The sequence below is a fragment of the Vespa velutina genome, chromosome 9, assembly GCF_912470025.1.
Source record: "Vespa velutina chromosome 9, iVesVel2.1, whole genome shotgun sequence".
Lineage (NCBI taxonomy): Eukaryota > Metazoa > Arthropoda > Insecta > Hymenoptera > Vespidae > Vespa > Vespa velutina.
The window spans coordinates 8,959,687-8,976,562 of NC_062196.1; the positions used below are offsets into that span (position 1 = coordinate 8,959,687).

The window sequence follows — 16,876 nt, forward strand, 5'->3', positions numbered from 1 at the left end:
TCGATAACGTTCGATAGCAAATACCGCACCGCGTTTTATCACACCGCCAACGTTTTATCAGTGCCCACACGTTAATTCCGTTGCTCGAGAAAGGAACATTTTACGATACCCATATTCGCCACGCTACCTTTCATCTTCTTCTTTTTCCTCTAAGCGAAGCAACTTGATTATCATTATTATCATCATCATCATTGTTGTTGTTGTTGCCGCTACTGCTGCCGCTGCTGTTATTGCTATTGTTGTCATTACGTCGCTTTTTCATGGCGAATACATTAATGTTATCAATTCAATTGTCGTGCTCCGTTAGCTACATCAATGGAAAACGAATAAAAATGAGGATAATTGAAAAAAAAAAAAAAATAAAGACAATGGACGAGATGAAGAATGTGCGACAAAGAACAAAAGTAAATATACCGTTTGCATGAGACCATTAAAAATGTGTGGACAAAGCGAGGAGTTGAATGGCGAAAGAAATAATCTGCTACATCCAACACAGCTTTCGCATTAACTAGCGATTAATTGAACGACCGCGACCGGAGGCTTTTACGCGATTTCGACGTGCGAGTAAGCGATCAAAGTTTATATACGCCATTCGCGCAACATTGAAAGAAAACGATTTAATAACGTACGAGATAACCTTAAATACGCTCGATGCGTTTTTTGCGAATAAGGAGAATATATGAAAATAAAACCGTCGAAAAGATTTTCCGTTTACGCTACCTATTTGATTAAACGTTTATGTTTTTGCACCAAGATGCTTTTGGCAAAGTTTCGACACGGATCAAGAGTTAACGATAAGAAAAAGAAGATATGATAAAAATCGTAACATATTTATCGGCTTCTTCAGATGAAACTTTATAAGAGATAATAATTTACAATTAGCCACGTTTCGAATAAGCGTCGTTTTATTTCGACGATTGATCGAGATAGACTCGCTAATGAAATCTAGCTAAATGAAAACGCAGGGTGGTCGATGATTCGTTTAGGTCGATGATCATATAGGAACGTAGAGGAGGATTAAATACGCGCGTCTTTTTTTTTCGCGACGTCGGGAATGGTGCTTTTCCGTCTTTCAAGAGTCATCGTTAAAGAGTCCGCAAAGCAGTAGTTTCTCCTTTAAACGTGCGATCCTTCGTGCTTTTTCAAAGTGCTTATTCGGGAGATCGAGATTGCATTGGTCGACAATGCCTACGCTAATTGGAGCGCGACTCCTACCGATGCGAGAAAAGAAAAGAGGGAAGCTATTAGAATGACGTACACAAATGATTTCTTTATAAATGACACTTCCCTCCTAGCAACACCTTGCTCGTCGACACGTTAAAAGTAGCTGCATTTAAAGGGAAAGACAAATTCAAAGAGAGCGACGATTCGACACTAAAGAAAAAAGAAAAAAAAAAAAAAAAAAACGCATCTTCCTGTTAATTCCATAAAAATAACGTTTCGTTCTGATATTGTTCGAGACGCGATAACATATTATCTTCCCAGAAGCAAACCTTCCCGTGATTTTGCGTTTCGGCTCGCCGAAACATCTCGCATGTAGAGCATTTCGATATATTTTATAGAATATTGACCGACGATCGGAATACGTTTTACCGATCGAACGTTCTATCTCGTTATATCCATATGTATCCATGATCGATCTATGGCGTCAGGTACAACGAACGATACGATAAAGAGAAAGAAAATTCATAGAGGATTATGGAATAAAGAGGAACCGTTGATAAGCCGCATCGACGATGTGGGCTCCTCGTTCACGGTTGAAAAGTAAATTCAAAGACACGTGGCTGGATCTCGGCGATCTCTCGAGTAAGAAGAAGCGATCATCTGCCGGAGACTCAGGGAATCGCGACGATGCTTGAATTTCATTATCTGCTGGAAATTGAATTTCGCCGATCAATTACTCGATTCGAAAAGAGGAGGAAGGAAAGGCGCGTGCAAGATGGATGCGGGAATCGTTCCGAGCGCGGATTCTCCTCCGCAAAAAAATCTTAACGGCTGCGCTCGAACGGCTGATACGTCTCCTTTTTTTAAAAAAATACATCTATCCTTTCACTCCCTCTCCAGATATTATCATATTTAGGCTCTCTCTCTCTCTCTCTCTCTCTCTCTCTCTCTCTCTCTCTCTCTCCCCCCTATTCCCTAGAAATGTCTTTGTTCGAGCGAATTTTTCTTCGCGAACGATATCTACGATAATAACGTCTACCCGAATTAGCGCGCGTTATTATTTAGAAACACGCGCTATTAATAGAAGAATTAATTATATCGCATCGAGGCTCCTCGTTTATCGTATAGAGGTCCTTCTGCACCTTCCAGAGTAATTCTACGCGTTATCTTTATTTATTATTGCCACCCAGCTTATATACGTAACAACGTGTTACATAATATGCACGTACGTCCATGGATATGCCTATATACTTGCCTTTGCGATGCGTATGCATACGTATGCAAATGCAAGGTTTATACGCTCGGTCGAATATACACGGAGGGTCGAAGCGTCGAAACGCAGGCCGCTTTTCATCGAAGGATCCTTATCCGCAAAGTTTGGCTTTCATTCGCTTTGCAATTCAATTCGTTGAATCTTCCAAGGATATATCCTTCTCCACGTTTCGCTATCATTTTCGACAATTTCGATCGAACGTAGATCGGTATTTTCCTTTCCTAACATGGGAGGAAATGCAACGAAATCATTATTTCAACTTGCAATTTGTTATCTCCTTCTTACTTCTTACGTCGTGTCGCCTCAAGGTGTTTGCGTGCACGGTATAATATCTCCAAGATTTAACGTCTCTCTCACACGCATACACGCATACACGCATACACGCGTACACGTTCTCTCTTCATTCGCCAACTCTCTGTGCCAACCGAGAGTTGTCCGACGGGACGACGAAACAATTACTTTGCTCGGTACTACGATATCATCGCGTTGGATTATCCGTACGACGTGTGCACGCATGAGATGATCGAGTTATGAATGATATCTCTCCACTCGCCCGAATATAACACTTTATATCAATTTCCTCGCGCTTATACTCGATACCATCTTTTCCCTCGAGTTTCCTTCTCCGAATCAAATGGGAGAGAGAGAGAGAGAGAGAGAGAGACGAGCAATTATCATATAAAAGCGAAGAGATAGGCAGTATCTAATGTCATAAAATCAAAACCGTCGAGACAATAGAACGTTGTCCATAGAGGATAGTCAATGTTGAAATTATCTTAATCTTTTAGAATTTTCCTTAGACAAGCTTCTTAGAATTTTTATATTATAAAATAAATATTAGCGATATGATGGGAATGCGAACGATAGAAAAATAATTCCACGGATTTTTTATGACTTCATCTCGCATTTATAATATTTATGCAAACTCGAAAGGTCCTGCACGAGTTTTTCTCATCGAAATCATCTCCGATCGTAATTCGTTAAGAAAAAGTAAGACGTCGAAATTGCCCCCATCTCTTTTTCCTTTTATAACGACCGAGACCAATGGTTGAATCAATTCCACCGATTAATAACTTTCAATTCAGGCAGAGAATCGTGTATTTGAAGAAAAGGAAAAAATCTTCAATATGGGTGATTTTAAAGACATTGCCATTCGGTCGCTATTCGGTAAAAGTAAATTGAACTTGAAAAAGTTTAAAGCAAAAGTTAAACCCTATGTTTCCGTTAAAAGCAGTATTTGAAGAACATTGTCTCGAAAGAATTAAATAGAAAGTTTAGGGCGACGATTTACGAGGAAACGTATAATATAATAATAATTCGCACGGAATAGACGTTTCCGAGCGAACGAAACACGTTGTATAACGTGTATCGTTGGACAAGTAGTCACACAGTCGAGGCAAGGTAAAGCTGACGCGTGTCAGTGGTAACCGGCGCCAGGTGGCAATAAATATTGCAACTACTCTCGTATTCCTAGAGAAAAAGTCTGATGCAAGGAGGAAAGGGAATGGAGCATCGGGAATATTTCTTGGTCGGCGTTGATCCATGGCGTCCTTTTAAAAACGTAACATCTTTCCAACTCTCTCTCTCTCTCTCTCTCTCTCTCTCTCTCTCTCTCTCTCACCCCCTCGCCCTCTCGCTCTCTGAATGGATATCCGGCATCGTTGAATAGACCTTCCCTCTTGCTCTCGCTCCTCGCTCTGTCAAGAGAGGAGACTGGCCTGAATTTCTAAGCGAGGAAAATGTTACCGGTGTGCGACGGACATGAGGAACAGAAGCGCGAAAGCTTAGCCTTAGGCGGTAAGGATGACTGCCGAGTGCGAAGACGACTACCAAGACGTCTAGTAGGAGGGCGGAACGCGGATAAAAAGGCCGAAGAGGATCGACGTAGAGTTGGAAAAGAAAGGACGGACCCTACCATAGAGAAGCTTTTCAGCGTAAAGTCGCGCACTCACGAGCGAGACGTACTATGTATACCATATGGCAAGTACCTAGTTACATACGTCGGTAGGTAAGTACCGTATACACGGCTTAACGTTGCAACGAGAATAAATGCGTATCCCTTGCATTGGAATATCGGGGCGTGCTCGACGCGAACGAAGCTTTCTCCTCTCTCCTTTCAAAAGAGCACACTTTGGGGTTTTATAAACGATACCTATTTCTATTTCAAACTCCTATAACAAACATAGGCCAAAATTATCGTCAGGCGAGGATGTGACTTGGGGATTTTCTTATTGCACGCTCGAGCGACGATTATAAATTTGTATGTGATTCAAGTTGAAGCGTATGAACTGCCGCATCCAATGCCTTTTTATCCATTCATTAAGTACTATAAGTTTCAAACAGTCAAGATAATTGCGTATTAAACGAACGTTTCGGCGAAACAAAGCGAATGACTCGATGAGTCGAGATAGTTACCGAATTACAAATGTCGCGGTGAAATTCTATCCGCTAATTCCACTTGGTTCTCTTCGAACCGAATACCGAAGGCACTCATCCTAATTTACAGTCAACAAAAGCGTCGATAAATCAATGAAAATGAATGCACTATGCCGCGGACACGGCGCGGCGACGAGATGAATTTCTCGATAAAGGATCTCGAGCCTACAAGGGAGAGAGAGAGGGAGAGAGAGAGAGAGAGGCGATAGAGAATGTAGCAAACTAGACGGCAAATCGACGTTGAAACGAGTTTTATTTCATACATCAAGTATAGGTGTACGCGTATGAGAGATATTCGAAATCCCTTTGTACGACTAACCCCAATTGTTTGGGAACGGCACACGTTCGATTCGTCTTCTCGTTAGACGACAAATCGCACAGTTATTATAAGTCCTTCTGACGCGGTATAAAGATTATATTAGAAACGAGCCCGTGCAAGAGATGAAAGTAAAGAGAAATATAGAAGTGATTCTCATAAAGCGCGAAAGGACGATTTAACTCGTAGCTACAGATTATCCTACGTTCCACGGTAATTTGAACAGCATAGAGAATTACCCGCGTGACCGTACGCTCCTGCTTATCTGCCAGAGTTTCCACAAGGGACGATAACATTCCTGCTCGGTATCGATTTAAACGCGCCAAATCCAAAATAATCTTTCGTTTATTTGTGGTCGCTTTTGACCATAAAATATGTATCCTATCCGGAATCGAACGAACGAACCTGCGAAACCAAACAATGCTTGCCCTTAGAAAAATTTCTATCTATACCTAACTAAGATCGTTATCCACGTGAGTAGGCAGTTTGGGAAAATAACGTTGCCAGTACCCTTAACGACGTTCACATATTTTTTTTAAGAGCGCGCTCAGGTCTGGCATATCAGCAAAATTCGCTTCCACACACAGACAGACAGAGAGAGAGAGAGAGAGAGAGAGACCTTCGGAAAGCAATAGGAGCTAATCTCGTACAAAAGGTTTTTGCCACTTTTACAGGGCCGCTCTTACAGATAGAGACTGTGGTAGACTGTCCTAAATTTTAAGCACGCTGCAGAGGCACGTACGAGGTAGAACAAGTGCTTCGGAACAAGGTTTCCTGCATATTCTCTCCCACACACGCACATAGGCACACTCTTCTCGTATCCCTTCTGGCCCAATCTGTACTCGAACCAACCTACAGCTCAGGCAGACTCTCGAACGGGGTACGCGTACGTACCGGCTGTTTGTATAATACGCGTGACAAATCCCGCGTTAGCCGGAATCGCGGATTAATGAACGGCCTCGTTATACGCGACGCGAACCGCGCTTGTTTATCGTCGACCGTTCTCTGTCGGCAGCACCGATGCGACGTACACTTGAAAATCGATAACCATTAGCCATGCATAGATTCGCTAGGTCGTACAGTCGCATTGTACACGACATAGAGCCGCTTTAACGAAAAACACGCGTGTATCTCAAGGACGCGTCGGAAGGAAAATGATTTTTATCAATATTTCGTTTCCTCGAACATACCACATTCACTTTCTCTTTTCGCATCGTCTTTCATTTGACGATTTCCATCCAATATTCTCTTGTCCTCTTACTAGAAACTTTTTTCTTCCTCGTAGATGGCACAAGCCCTCGTGGCTCCTATAAAAATGGGAATCGTTCGACGCACACTCACGGGACTCAATCTCGTTCCTTCGGAAAAGTACGTATCTGAAACGTACGACACAATATGTACCTTGTCTCCTAACACATTTCTCTTTTTCATCGAAGCGTCTCTTTACGACGATAGACGATAGAGTTCTTTGGAAATATCCAACGGAGAACGATTATTTTTGTTCGAAAAACAAAATCACGTAATATTAACGGAGGAGAGATCGATCATTGGAATCATTCAATAATTAACGAACTCTCGAAAACACCTTTTTAATCAAGCTACGTCGCACGGTATACTCGAATTTTCTTCCTTTTCATCATAGAGAGAAATATTCTAAGAGCATCCTCGTATATGCGCGCTTCTCATCTAAATTTTCAAAAATACCGACCGATCGTGGTCGAACATGCGCCCGTCAAAGGCCCGTCAAAGCGCAACCGGAGCACAGTGAAAAAGCCATCAAGGAGGACTACTCGTATACGTCTTCGATCTCACGTTTTGCGCGAATAATAAAATAAGAACGACGTAAATAGAAGGGAATACATGCGATACGTGTATCTAACGTGTCGTACGATATATACATGTTAAACTTTATGAATGCCATCGAGCGAACGGTTCTTTCTTCTCCATTTCACTAACGAAAATTTGTCTTTTACCGGACAAAGAATTTCAAGATCGCGACGAGGGGGTGGGGGGTGGGGGGAAAGGGAGGGAGGGAGAGAGAGAGAGAGAGAGAGAGAGAGAGAGAGAGAGAGAGAGAGAGTGAGAGAGACAGGCAGACGGACAGTTAAACGGAGAGTGAGTGTGTGTGAGAGAGAGAGAGAGAGAGAGACAAAGGTGGACGTTTCAAAGACAAAGAGAAGTCGAGCAAAGACGGTGGACAATTTTCCGAATAACTCGATTCTCGTTCCTGGCGAAGGCTGCGACGCAGCACAAATGATGTATAGCTTTATAACAAAGAGAATTTATCAACGTCAATTTGTCGCAGTATAGCACGTCCTCTCGGTTACACCGGTGCTATCGCGAAAAGAGGAATTAGAAAGAGAGAACAATGAGAGAGGATTGATTATCCTGCGGGGAACGATTCTCTAAAAATACGAGACAAAACCAAGATCCGTAAGTTAATTGCAGGACTTATAATTCGTTTTAATTATTTTCATCTAGAAAATAATGACTCGTCTACCCAACGATAACTTATCCAACGCAGCGCGTAGCAAGACGCATAAAGAAATTACAAATGCTTTGACACTTTTTGCAGGAAATCATTAAGTAATTGAAAAAATATTTCTCGCTATTTAAATATACGTTCATATCGAGAGTTTCAATATCATGAACGCTTATCATGGACCATATTCCATCCGCTCTGTTTATTGCAAAATACAAACGATCGCATTATACCGCAGCTTTATTTTCCGACGCGATATATTTTATCGCGTTAAGGTATCGTATAAAATGTTTTAATTACATGGTTCTCCGGTATACGAGATAGAATTTATCTTTTCATCGCAATTATAGAAATTTATTGCCACATCTCGACTCGGATGTGGAAAAAAAGGAAAAAATAAAAAAATGAAACTGAAAAGGTAGGCCTTTATAAAGGCCTACGCGTTGTAGCATTTTAAAGGAGAAAAGAAAAAGAAAGTCCTTTAAAAGGAGGAGGAAGAAGAAGGAAGAAGGAGAGAAAAAAAGAGAAAGGAATAAAATTAACAACTGTTTCAGTCAGCCCGCTGGAAGTGAAAATAAGGGATGCTAATCAGCCTCTATCGGCCGGCAAAAGGTACGAGCTCGTATGCAGGACTTCCGGTTCGCGACCACCGGCGATTGTGACCTGGTGGAGGAATGGTCAACGTTTAGTGGATTCCAAGGAAACGGTGAGAAAATGGGAATCATAATTCCAATAGCTTCTTCTCGCGAGTGACTCGAATCGAATTTAAAAATCGACGAAATAGTCAAGTAAAAGGTAAGAGGGAAAGAGGAAGAATGCCGTGCCGTGCCGTGCCGTGCCGTGCCGTGCCGTGCCGTGCCATGCCGCGCCGGCTCAATGATATAGGAAGATAGTGTCTAGGAAGTGTAGGAAGAAAGAAATTCGTTAAGAGTACTTCGCCAAGAATCAGATTATTGGCCCTTTTTATCGCACAAGTAGTAGGACGTAAGAAAAGACGTAACGAAAAATGCTTTCGATATTCGATTTGTACGATAGAACAATGTATATAATTTTGTGACTCTCTGGCGTCCTTTTCTTCGGCGTTCCTTCGAGCGGTCCCATATACGAGCCATAAAATAGAGCCAACCATGTGTGCGTATCCTGAAGGCTAGCTCGTGCTCGCGCACATTAACTTAGCGTGTATTCGTCGAAATGGCGTGTGAGATATCGTTATCATGAGCTCGTGCCGCGGCTTAAGCCGCCGGTAAAAGCGTCGTTAAGAGCCCGAGGTAATTTAAATCAAAGTAAGCCACTGACGCGATAACGCCGCACCGCGCCGTTCGCATCCTTCTCCCTTTAACCTTGCAACAACTAGCTCACTCGTGCGCGGACGTGCCAACCCATGGATACCGTCCTAGCGAGCACGTAATTAAGCTAAATTGATGCGTGACAGTCGGCTTGCCGGTGTTGCTTTTAATTAATTGATACGCCGCCACGAATTACTCCGTGTTTACGAATGATTAGTCGCAATTGCGAGTGCAATCAGCGTACCAAAAAAAATACCTATTCTTTACGACTCGATTTCATCGAATATGCCACGGTAAAGAAAACAGAGAACTCACCGTTCAACTTTGCGCGTTGTGGAAGAAGAAGAAGAGGAAGAAGAAGAGGAAGAAGAAAAACCCTCTCTGCGTTTTCCTATAGATTATAGTTTGCCGCTCGTATTTCTCTCGGCCGCTTCCCACTTTCACCCCTCACGCTCCATCGGTCCCTTGCTCTCTCTCTCTCTCTCTCTCTCTCTATATATATATATATATATATATATATATATATATATATATATGTATGTATATGTGTGTGTGTGTGTATATATATATATATATACACACACACATACATATATGTATATGTATATAATATATATATTATATATATATATATATCCCTTTTGTTTAAGTTTCTTATATAAGCAACAAAACAAAGTGTTACAGCACCAAGTGTATCGAGTCTGAAACAATATTTCCTTTTGGTAATTCTCCCTTCTTCGAAGAGTTGCATCTTTCCCTGTCCGTACGACAATTCAAATATTTACATCGTCGTCTTATCGGATTAAAAAAAAAAAAATAAGAAAAAGACTCCATAGATCGGAAGCACAGCAAAAATTCTTTCCTTCCGTGATATCTCAGGCCATATAAGAAAGAAGATCGAAATAAGAGAATGTAGAAATGAGCATACGCAGTAGGTAGTCGTAGTTTAGGTCGATCGAAAATTCGTCGGCGAGAGATATACGCCGAGGGAAAAATAAGAGCTTCTGAAACGACTTCCTTCCATCCATCACTCGTAATCCCTTTCGCGTCCTTGCCACGTCTCGATGCGACGTAGTCCTTCGTGTTATCGGAGCAGCTTGCGACTTGCTATCGATTCGACTGAGACGCGACGATCGGAGCGGAAAAATGCACTTCCGCCACAATGAAATTGGCTGAAAAAGATTCAGCGTCTTTTCTTCCTCTTTACCCCCTCCCCCCGCTCTCGCATCGATAATAAGAAAAAGTACAGATCGATCGAGGATTTTGACTCGAGTTCGAGCATTCTTTCCCTCTTTCCGATGATAGATAAGCTCTTGACGTATGTATAATTCATATAGTGGAAAAATGTAAGATAAAGGTAAGGAGATAAGAATTGAGGGAACGAGAGCAAATATAAGAAAATAACAAATAAAAAAGAAGAAGAAAAAATAGAAAAGGAATAAAAGTTGTGGGCGACGTTGTTACAGACCTCGAGCGATGGGAACACGACCAGCAGCGTCTTATCTTTCATGGCGACCAAAGCAGATGCCGGTAGACACTTGTCATGCCGAGCTGAAAATTCGATCATGGGAAGCGCGCCGATAGAGGACGACTGGATACTCGAGATACAATGTAAGAGTATTAACGACGCATTTTATCTTGCCCGAAGAACATTGAAACAGCGTTTGTCATTGACGTTACGGACGTAAATTCTTTTCGTTATTACTTCTCTTCGTTTTTCCTTTTCTTCTCTCTCTCTCTCTCTCTCTCTCTCTCTCTCTCTCTCTCTCTCTCTCTCTTCTCTTTCCTTTCCGGCCGGTAGAACCGCACAACCTTTTTCCCGTTAGCGTTATTCAAGCGTTCGCTCGTCGATCGATCCATATTTACAGACACGCCGGAGACGAAAATACAACTGGGAACATCCTTGGACCCTAGCACCATTCGAGAAGGTATGGACGTCTATTTCGATTGTCTGATACAAGCGGAGCCGCCGGTTACCAAAGTCGAGTGGCGTCATCAGGTATAACAAATTTTTCCCCTTTTACTTTTTCGATTCGTTTCGGTAATAATAAAAAACCTAGAAAAGAGATATATCCTGTACATGTGTCTATATAAATATATATATATATATATATATATAAATGTATATACATATAGATATATATCCGAATGTAATCTTTATAAGTAAGCTTACTTAAGTCGTTTTATTCAAGTTCTATAAATTTTGCGACGATTAGTCATGATACGAACGGCAAAGAGGTAGCTTCTTCGCCGAATAGTGAGATTTTCTTTCATCATCTCTCCGTACCAATGAATTAAACATCGTGAAATTGTTCTTATAGGGCAAGGCACTTTATCACAACGTAACGCAAGGTATTATAATCAGTAACCAGAGTTTGGTACTCCAAGGAGTCGACCGCAAGAGCGCTGGCAATTACACGTGCGTGGGATACAACGTCGAGGGCGATGGGGAAAGCTCGCCTTTCTATTTGAACGTCATGTGTGAGTATAGCGACCGCGCGAAGCGACGTTCACCTACGAGCTACGTAGAGTAATAGAGGCGGTGAGTTGCGCGTCGGTTCTGCGCGTCTGCGGGCAGACTGCATCGGCTCGATGGTATATTACGGATATATATATATATATATATATATATATATATATAAATATATATAATTACGTACACTCGTACGTTATTATCTTTTACGCGAAAAGAGGAAGAAGAAGAAGCAGCGCGGAAAATTATTGCCACGAAACCCTGACATTCCACTTTCATAAACGCGACAACGTTATATAATCTATATGTATATCAGCGACAACGGTGATGAAATAAAAGCGATTTCGAAGGGAATTTGACCGGAAAGCGAATCGTCGCGCGTCGCCTCGTTCGTCATTAATCTTTCGACTTTCCATCGATTATAAATATGAAAATTAAATCCCACGGTTTAATAATCCTGCCAATATATAATACATATACCTACATAAGTACGTATCTACCCGTTATAAATTTATAACAAACATGTCCGCTTATTTGGTTTGAATTATTATTAAATCCTCCTATAAAAGCGCACACGGAAAGGATATGACGGCGTCGACAAGGATATTGGAATTCCGCCCTATCAATTTTGCTTATTAAATTATTAATGGCGTACGTTAGCACATAATTTTGGTAAAATCTATTTCCCATTACTTTCTCGCGTTAATTTGCATTTGGCGAAAGCCAACTCGATCGAATCCTCTATATATTTAAATATTTTTACAGTCGCTCCAACTTGCAAGCCGAACCAAACAAAGTTCCACGGTGTTGCTAAACAAGAAAAGGCCAACATATCCTGTCAAGTGGAAGCGAATCCCGCGGAAGTACAGTTCCGGTGGACGTTCAACAATTCTGCGGAGAGTATCGACGTTGCCGCGGGTCATATCGCCAGAGCAGGCACATCCTCGATCGTTTCGTACACGCCAATGACGGAATTGGATTACGGAACGTTGCTATGTTGGGCCACGAATCGTATAGGGCATCAACAAGTGCCTTGCGTCTATCACATTATACCCGCCGGTGAGTTATCCTTATGCAGCAACGATCACGAAAATCGAAAGACCTCGATAATCGAATATCGAATGTCGCCGCTGGCATTGCCGAGCACAAAGGTAATATCCGGCCGTTTTCCTTTTGTCGTCGGGACTTTCGAGTCTACTCAAAGTTTTCCAAGATAGGCTATACGTATATATATATATATATATATATATACACCTATGATAAATCCATGCTCGCTTGTCGAACTTGAGAGATATGTGTACACATACATATATTTCGTCATCCGAGCGAATCTTTGTTGCGACGCGAGTTCCTTGAAAATCAAACTAAATTGCTATCATCATTTTTCCGCTAAAGATAAAAGCCCTAGTGGACTTGGAGTCGCAAAAATTCATCGCGCACGATTTTTCACGGAGAACGAAAGTATTCTCTCTCTCTCTCTCTCTCTCTCTCTCTCTCTCTGGTTTTTGTTATCTGGAACAACCGTGCTTCCGGCGCGTCGCGCCACGCGATATTCTTTGAAAAAGAAAGAGAGGGAGGAAAAAAGAAAAAAAAACTACAAGAAAAGAGAAAATATTTTCCCTCTCTCTCGGCCACGCGACACATCCTACCTTTCCCCCTTACCGCGGCTATATTTTCAAAAGGTAAGCTTGGAAAAATAGCGCGAAAGAGGTACCTATAGAGGTACTTACCTATAGAGGTATCCCCACGAAGGAACAATGGGCATTTGCATTCCTTTTGTCGGCTTCGTTAAGCCACCTAAGATATTGCGCTCTTTTCTAAAGGCTCATCGATCGCGCGCGTTTTATCCAAACGTACTTTTATATAAACTCGTTTTATCTGGGTTAAAAAAGAAAAAAAAGAAAAGAAAGGAAGAAAAGAAAAAAAAAAGAAAGACGAACGAATCGAACGAATTTGGAGGTTGAGAGGAACTTGATTTATCGTAACTATCTCTTTCGCCCTCCCTATACTGACACAGGTCGTCCGGATATGGTACACAATTGTACTACCTCTAACACATCGACCAACTCGTTTTCGGTGCGATGCACCGAGGGCTTCAACGGCGGCTTACCGCAATCCTTTCTTCTCGAGGTGAGGGAGAGCAACAGCCAGGAATTGCGTGCAAATTTAACGTCGCCGGTGCCGCGTTTCAGCGTCGCTCAACTCGAGTCCGGTGCTCTTTATCAGGCGTGCATTTACGCGTACAACGATAAAGGACGCAGCGAGGCAATGGTCGTGCAGGCAGGAACGTTGAGGCTCCCTGAAAAACAATTAACATCCGAGTCAGGTAAACGACCAGTCTTTTTTCTCGCAACGATCTTTTTATAGCCACAAATTAATCTCGAGATATCGGAGGGAGAGTATGTCGTTGGGATTGCAAAAGTAACAATCGTACTCTCCTACCTTTCCTCCGGTCCTAAAAGGACGAATTAGACGGACGGAATAAATATGGAAAATAAGATCAGTCGTTGGTTATTTCAGAAAGGCCACGGCAAAACGTTAGATTAACGCCGATGTTCAGTGTCATGATCGGCGTGATAACGGCCTTGATAATCGTCGCGGTAATAGTCATGATCGTTTTGAGGATCCAACACACGAACGTCGAGGAACGTGGCAAATCGCAAATGGAGGAACATGGGAAGCAAACGAAATCGGTCCCGATACAGCGCGAACTGAGATTCCGCGAAGGTAGCAGCCTTCTCAACGACGAAAAGCATCCAGGTAGTCCATTCAGGAAATTGGAAACAAGCGGTGACTTGAGTGAGAGCGACGAAAAGAATCCGGACATTATACCTCAACAAATTACCGGTTCGTATCGTATTGCATGCACATCTGTGACGATCGAAAAACGTTTTTTCACTTTTCTAATATCAATCGTTAATTATCCGTTCGTGCGTGTTTTCTCAGGAGACGAGCCCTCGGAATACTTGAGAAAAAGACGATTGGTATCGACGATAGAAACCTCTCCGTCTAGAAGTCTCTTGGAACACTCTACCATCACTTCTTTAACCGGGCACGGCAGCTACGTTGGCTACTGCACCATTCGCAACGGGATGCCCCTGCACGAATTTTCAAATTTATCTACCAAACACAAAAGTGTAAGAAAAAATGCCGTTGTCTCTTTCCCTTGAAAGAGAGAGAGAGAGAGAGAGAGAGAGAGAGAGAGAGAGAGAGAGAGAGAGAGAGAGGGGGGGTGCGACTGAGAGGGCGGGGGAAGGGTGGATGGGGGGGGGGGGGCTGGGTTAATGATACGACTAAAGGGGGAAAGATAAAAATCAAAAAGATCCTTCAGTTTCAGCCCATCATCGGGAGCGTGTACGACGATGGAGTGTGCACCCTACCGAGACAACACTGGCCGACTCAGAACGTTCAATCGATGACGATGAGTCCACCGATGTTGTACACAGGGTTAGGAGTCGTCGGCAGGACCTGTCCAAGTACATGCACGCTCTTGTCGAAGGACATCGAAACGAGAGTTCCTGCTCAGTGCTGCGTCCAGTCGCAAAAAGAGGCGACCGTGACTACACCCGTTGTGATGGCCAAAAGAGAAAGCTCGGTGTGACGCTGTAATTGACGAATCCTTGAGAACTACACCATGTATTAGAAAAGAAAAAAAGAAGATTCATTGTTAATTATCTTATCGCTTGCGAAAGAAGTACGAAAGAGAGAGAAAACGTATGTGACGCACGTCGTATGTGAGTTCAACAACACAAGCCTCTTTTATTTTAACAAATTTATTTCCTACCCCATAAATGATATCGTCATTTTACGAACTTATGTTGAATCAAGTGCCCTTTTTATATTAAAGGAAGACTTTGAAACTGATACTGCGTCGATGAATGTGTATGGATGTGAATCGAGAGAGAGAGAGAGAGAGAGAGAGAGCGCGCGCGCGAGCGAGCCGTGTGTACGAACGCGTGACATTTAGTACGAATGCCTACACATACACGTGTGTAGTACGTGCCTGCGTGTGCTTGTACATATATAAATATACATATGTACAGTTGAGAATGAGAAAGTGTGTATATATACAGGCACACGCATGTACCTCCATGCATACACTTGAGAATACACAAAGGAACACATATACACAGCGTCGCGTAATTTATGTACTGTATATACCTTTGGAACATGGAAGATATTTTATACAAATCAATAGCATAAAGTTTATTCAACTTTTACTACGGTACATACTGTACAATTTGTCTAGTCGATGTAAGTAAAAAATACGTAGACGAAATTCAAAAATCGATCGTGCAACCAGAATAACGTATACTGAAAAGGGTTAATTCGTTGGTGCGATATCGTGTGAAAAATCGATCGCACGGCGCGGCGTGCCGGAGCCGGCAAAAGTTAAAAACGTAGACTGTTGGGAAAGGGGATCGAAAGCGAGGAAACGCGATAGAAACATATCGTTTGGTTTTTCACCATGAAAACCGAACAAAACGTTTGAAAAGGGGGGAGGGGAGAGAGAGAGAGAGAGAGAGAGAGAGAGAGAGAGAGAGTGTGTGTGTGTGTGAGTGTGTAAAGGAATAACGCGTTCGAACAAAAAAAAAAAAAAAAAAAAAAGAAAAAAAGAAAAAAAGAAAAAAAGAAAAAAAAAGATAAAAAAGGAAAAAAAGAAAAAGGAGGAAAAAAGAAAACGAACGACGACGACGACGACGAAAAGCAAGTCAAAGCAAGTCCCCTGGTTTCTTTCAGTCTACAATATTCTGGATTTTATTGTAACGTTAACTATCTGTATGATAATGTCTTTAAAAGAAAATAACATTTTCCCCTTTTTGCGAATAATCGTACTAACGACACACAAATATGAGCGTTGTTTTATAAAGAAGGGGAAAAAAAAGAAGAATGAATCTTTATCTTAACTCTTCAAATTAGATGAATGCCGATTTAATTAAGTTAAGTCTGTCACTCGTGGTACGTAATTGCGATAGTCCTAAAAATTACTGCCTGTTTCGATGCTTAAGAAAATCTTGTTGGAAATCTAATGTATCACCGGAGGTCATTTCTCGTTGCCTCTCCCATGTATTATAACTGAACGTATCGTTAATCGTTATAAGGACGAATATGCCCGGCCGTGCGAATAGGTACCCTCTTCTGCGTCACGCAGCGAGGAGGGCTGCCGCGTTTCAGCCGCGTTTCAACCGTGGTTCCTTCCTGTAGATCTGCAAATTTGTATAAAAGAGCAAAATGTGCGAGTGTATGGCTTTCGTCGATTATCGATTTCGTTACCGGCGCCGGCGATACGACGACGGTACGTTACCTATGTTCTAACGTAGAAAGAAAATAAATCGATTTCCATTTCCGCGATTTAAGATTAAGGGGATGCATAGAAAGTGGATGACATTTTGCTTCGTCTTGTAAATACCAACTTTGAATGATGAAGCGAGTAACAGAAAAATAT

The 16,876-nt window shown here is 42.0% G+C and overlaps 1 protein-coding gene across 5 annotated transcripts in view; it reads left to right on the forward strand.

Moving 5' to 3' along the window:
- The window catches only part of LOC124951777 (nephrin-like), a 73,358-nt gene extending 57,124 nt beyond the window's left edge, over positions 1-16,234 (forward strand). For 4 of the 5 annotated variants that reach the window (XM_047500653.1, XM_047500655.1, XM_047500654.1 and 1 more), the window contains 9 exons: positions 8,226-8,377; positions 10,424-10,568; positions 10,826-10,956; positions 11,279-11,438; positions 12,196-12,489; positions 13,448-13,756; positions 13,951-14,277; positions 14,377-14,567; positions 14,762-16,234. In XM_047500653.1, coding sequence (XP_047356609.1) covers positions 8,226-8,377; positions 10,424-10,568; positions 10,826-10,956; positions 11,279-11,438; positions 12,196-12,489; positions 13,448-13,756; positions 13,951-14,277; positions 14,377-14,567; positions 14,762-15,031 — 1,979 coding nt within the window. In that variant the 3' untranslated portion in view covers positions 15,032-16,234. The remainder of the gene's footprint in view (positions 1-8,225; positions 8,378-10,423; positions 10,569-10,825; positions 10,957-11,278; positions 11,439-12,195; positions 12,490-13,447; positions 13,757-13,950; positions 14,278-14,376; positions 14,568-14,761) is intronic. The other variant, XM_047500652.1, reaches the window with a different exon arrangement.
- The last annotated feature ends 642 nt before the right edge of the window (positions 16,235-16,876 follow it).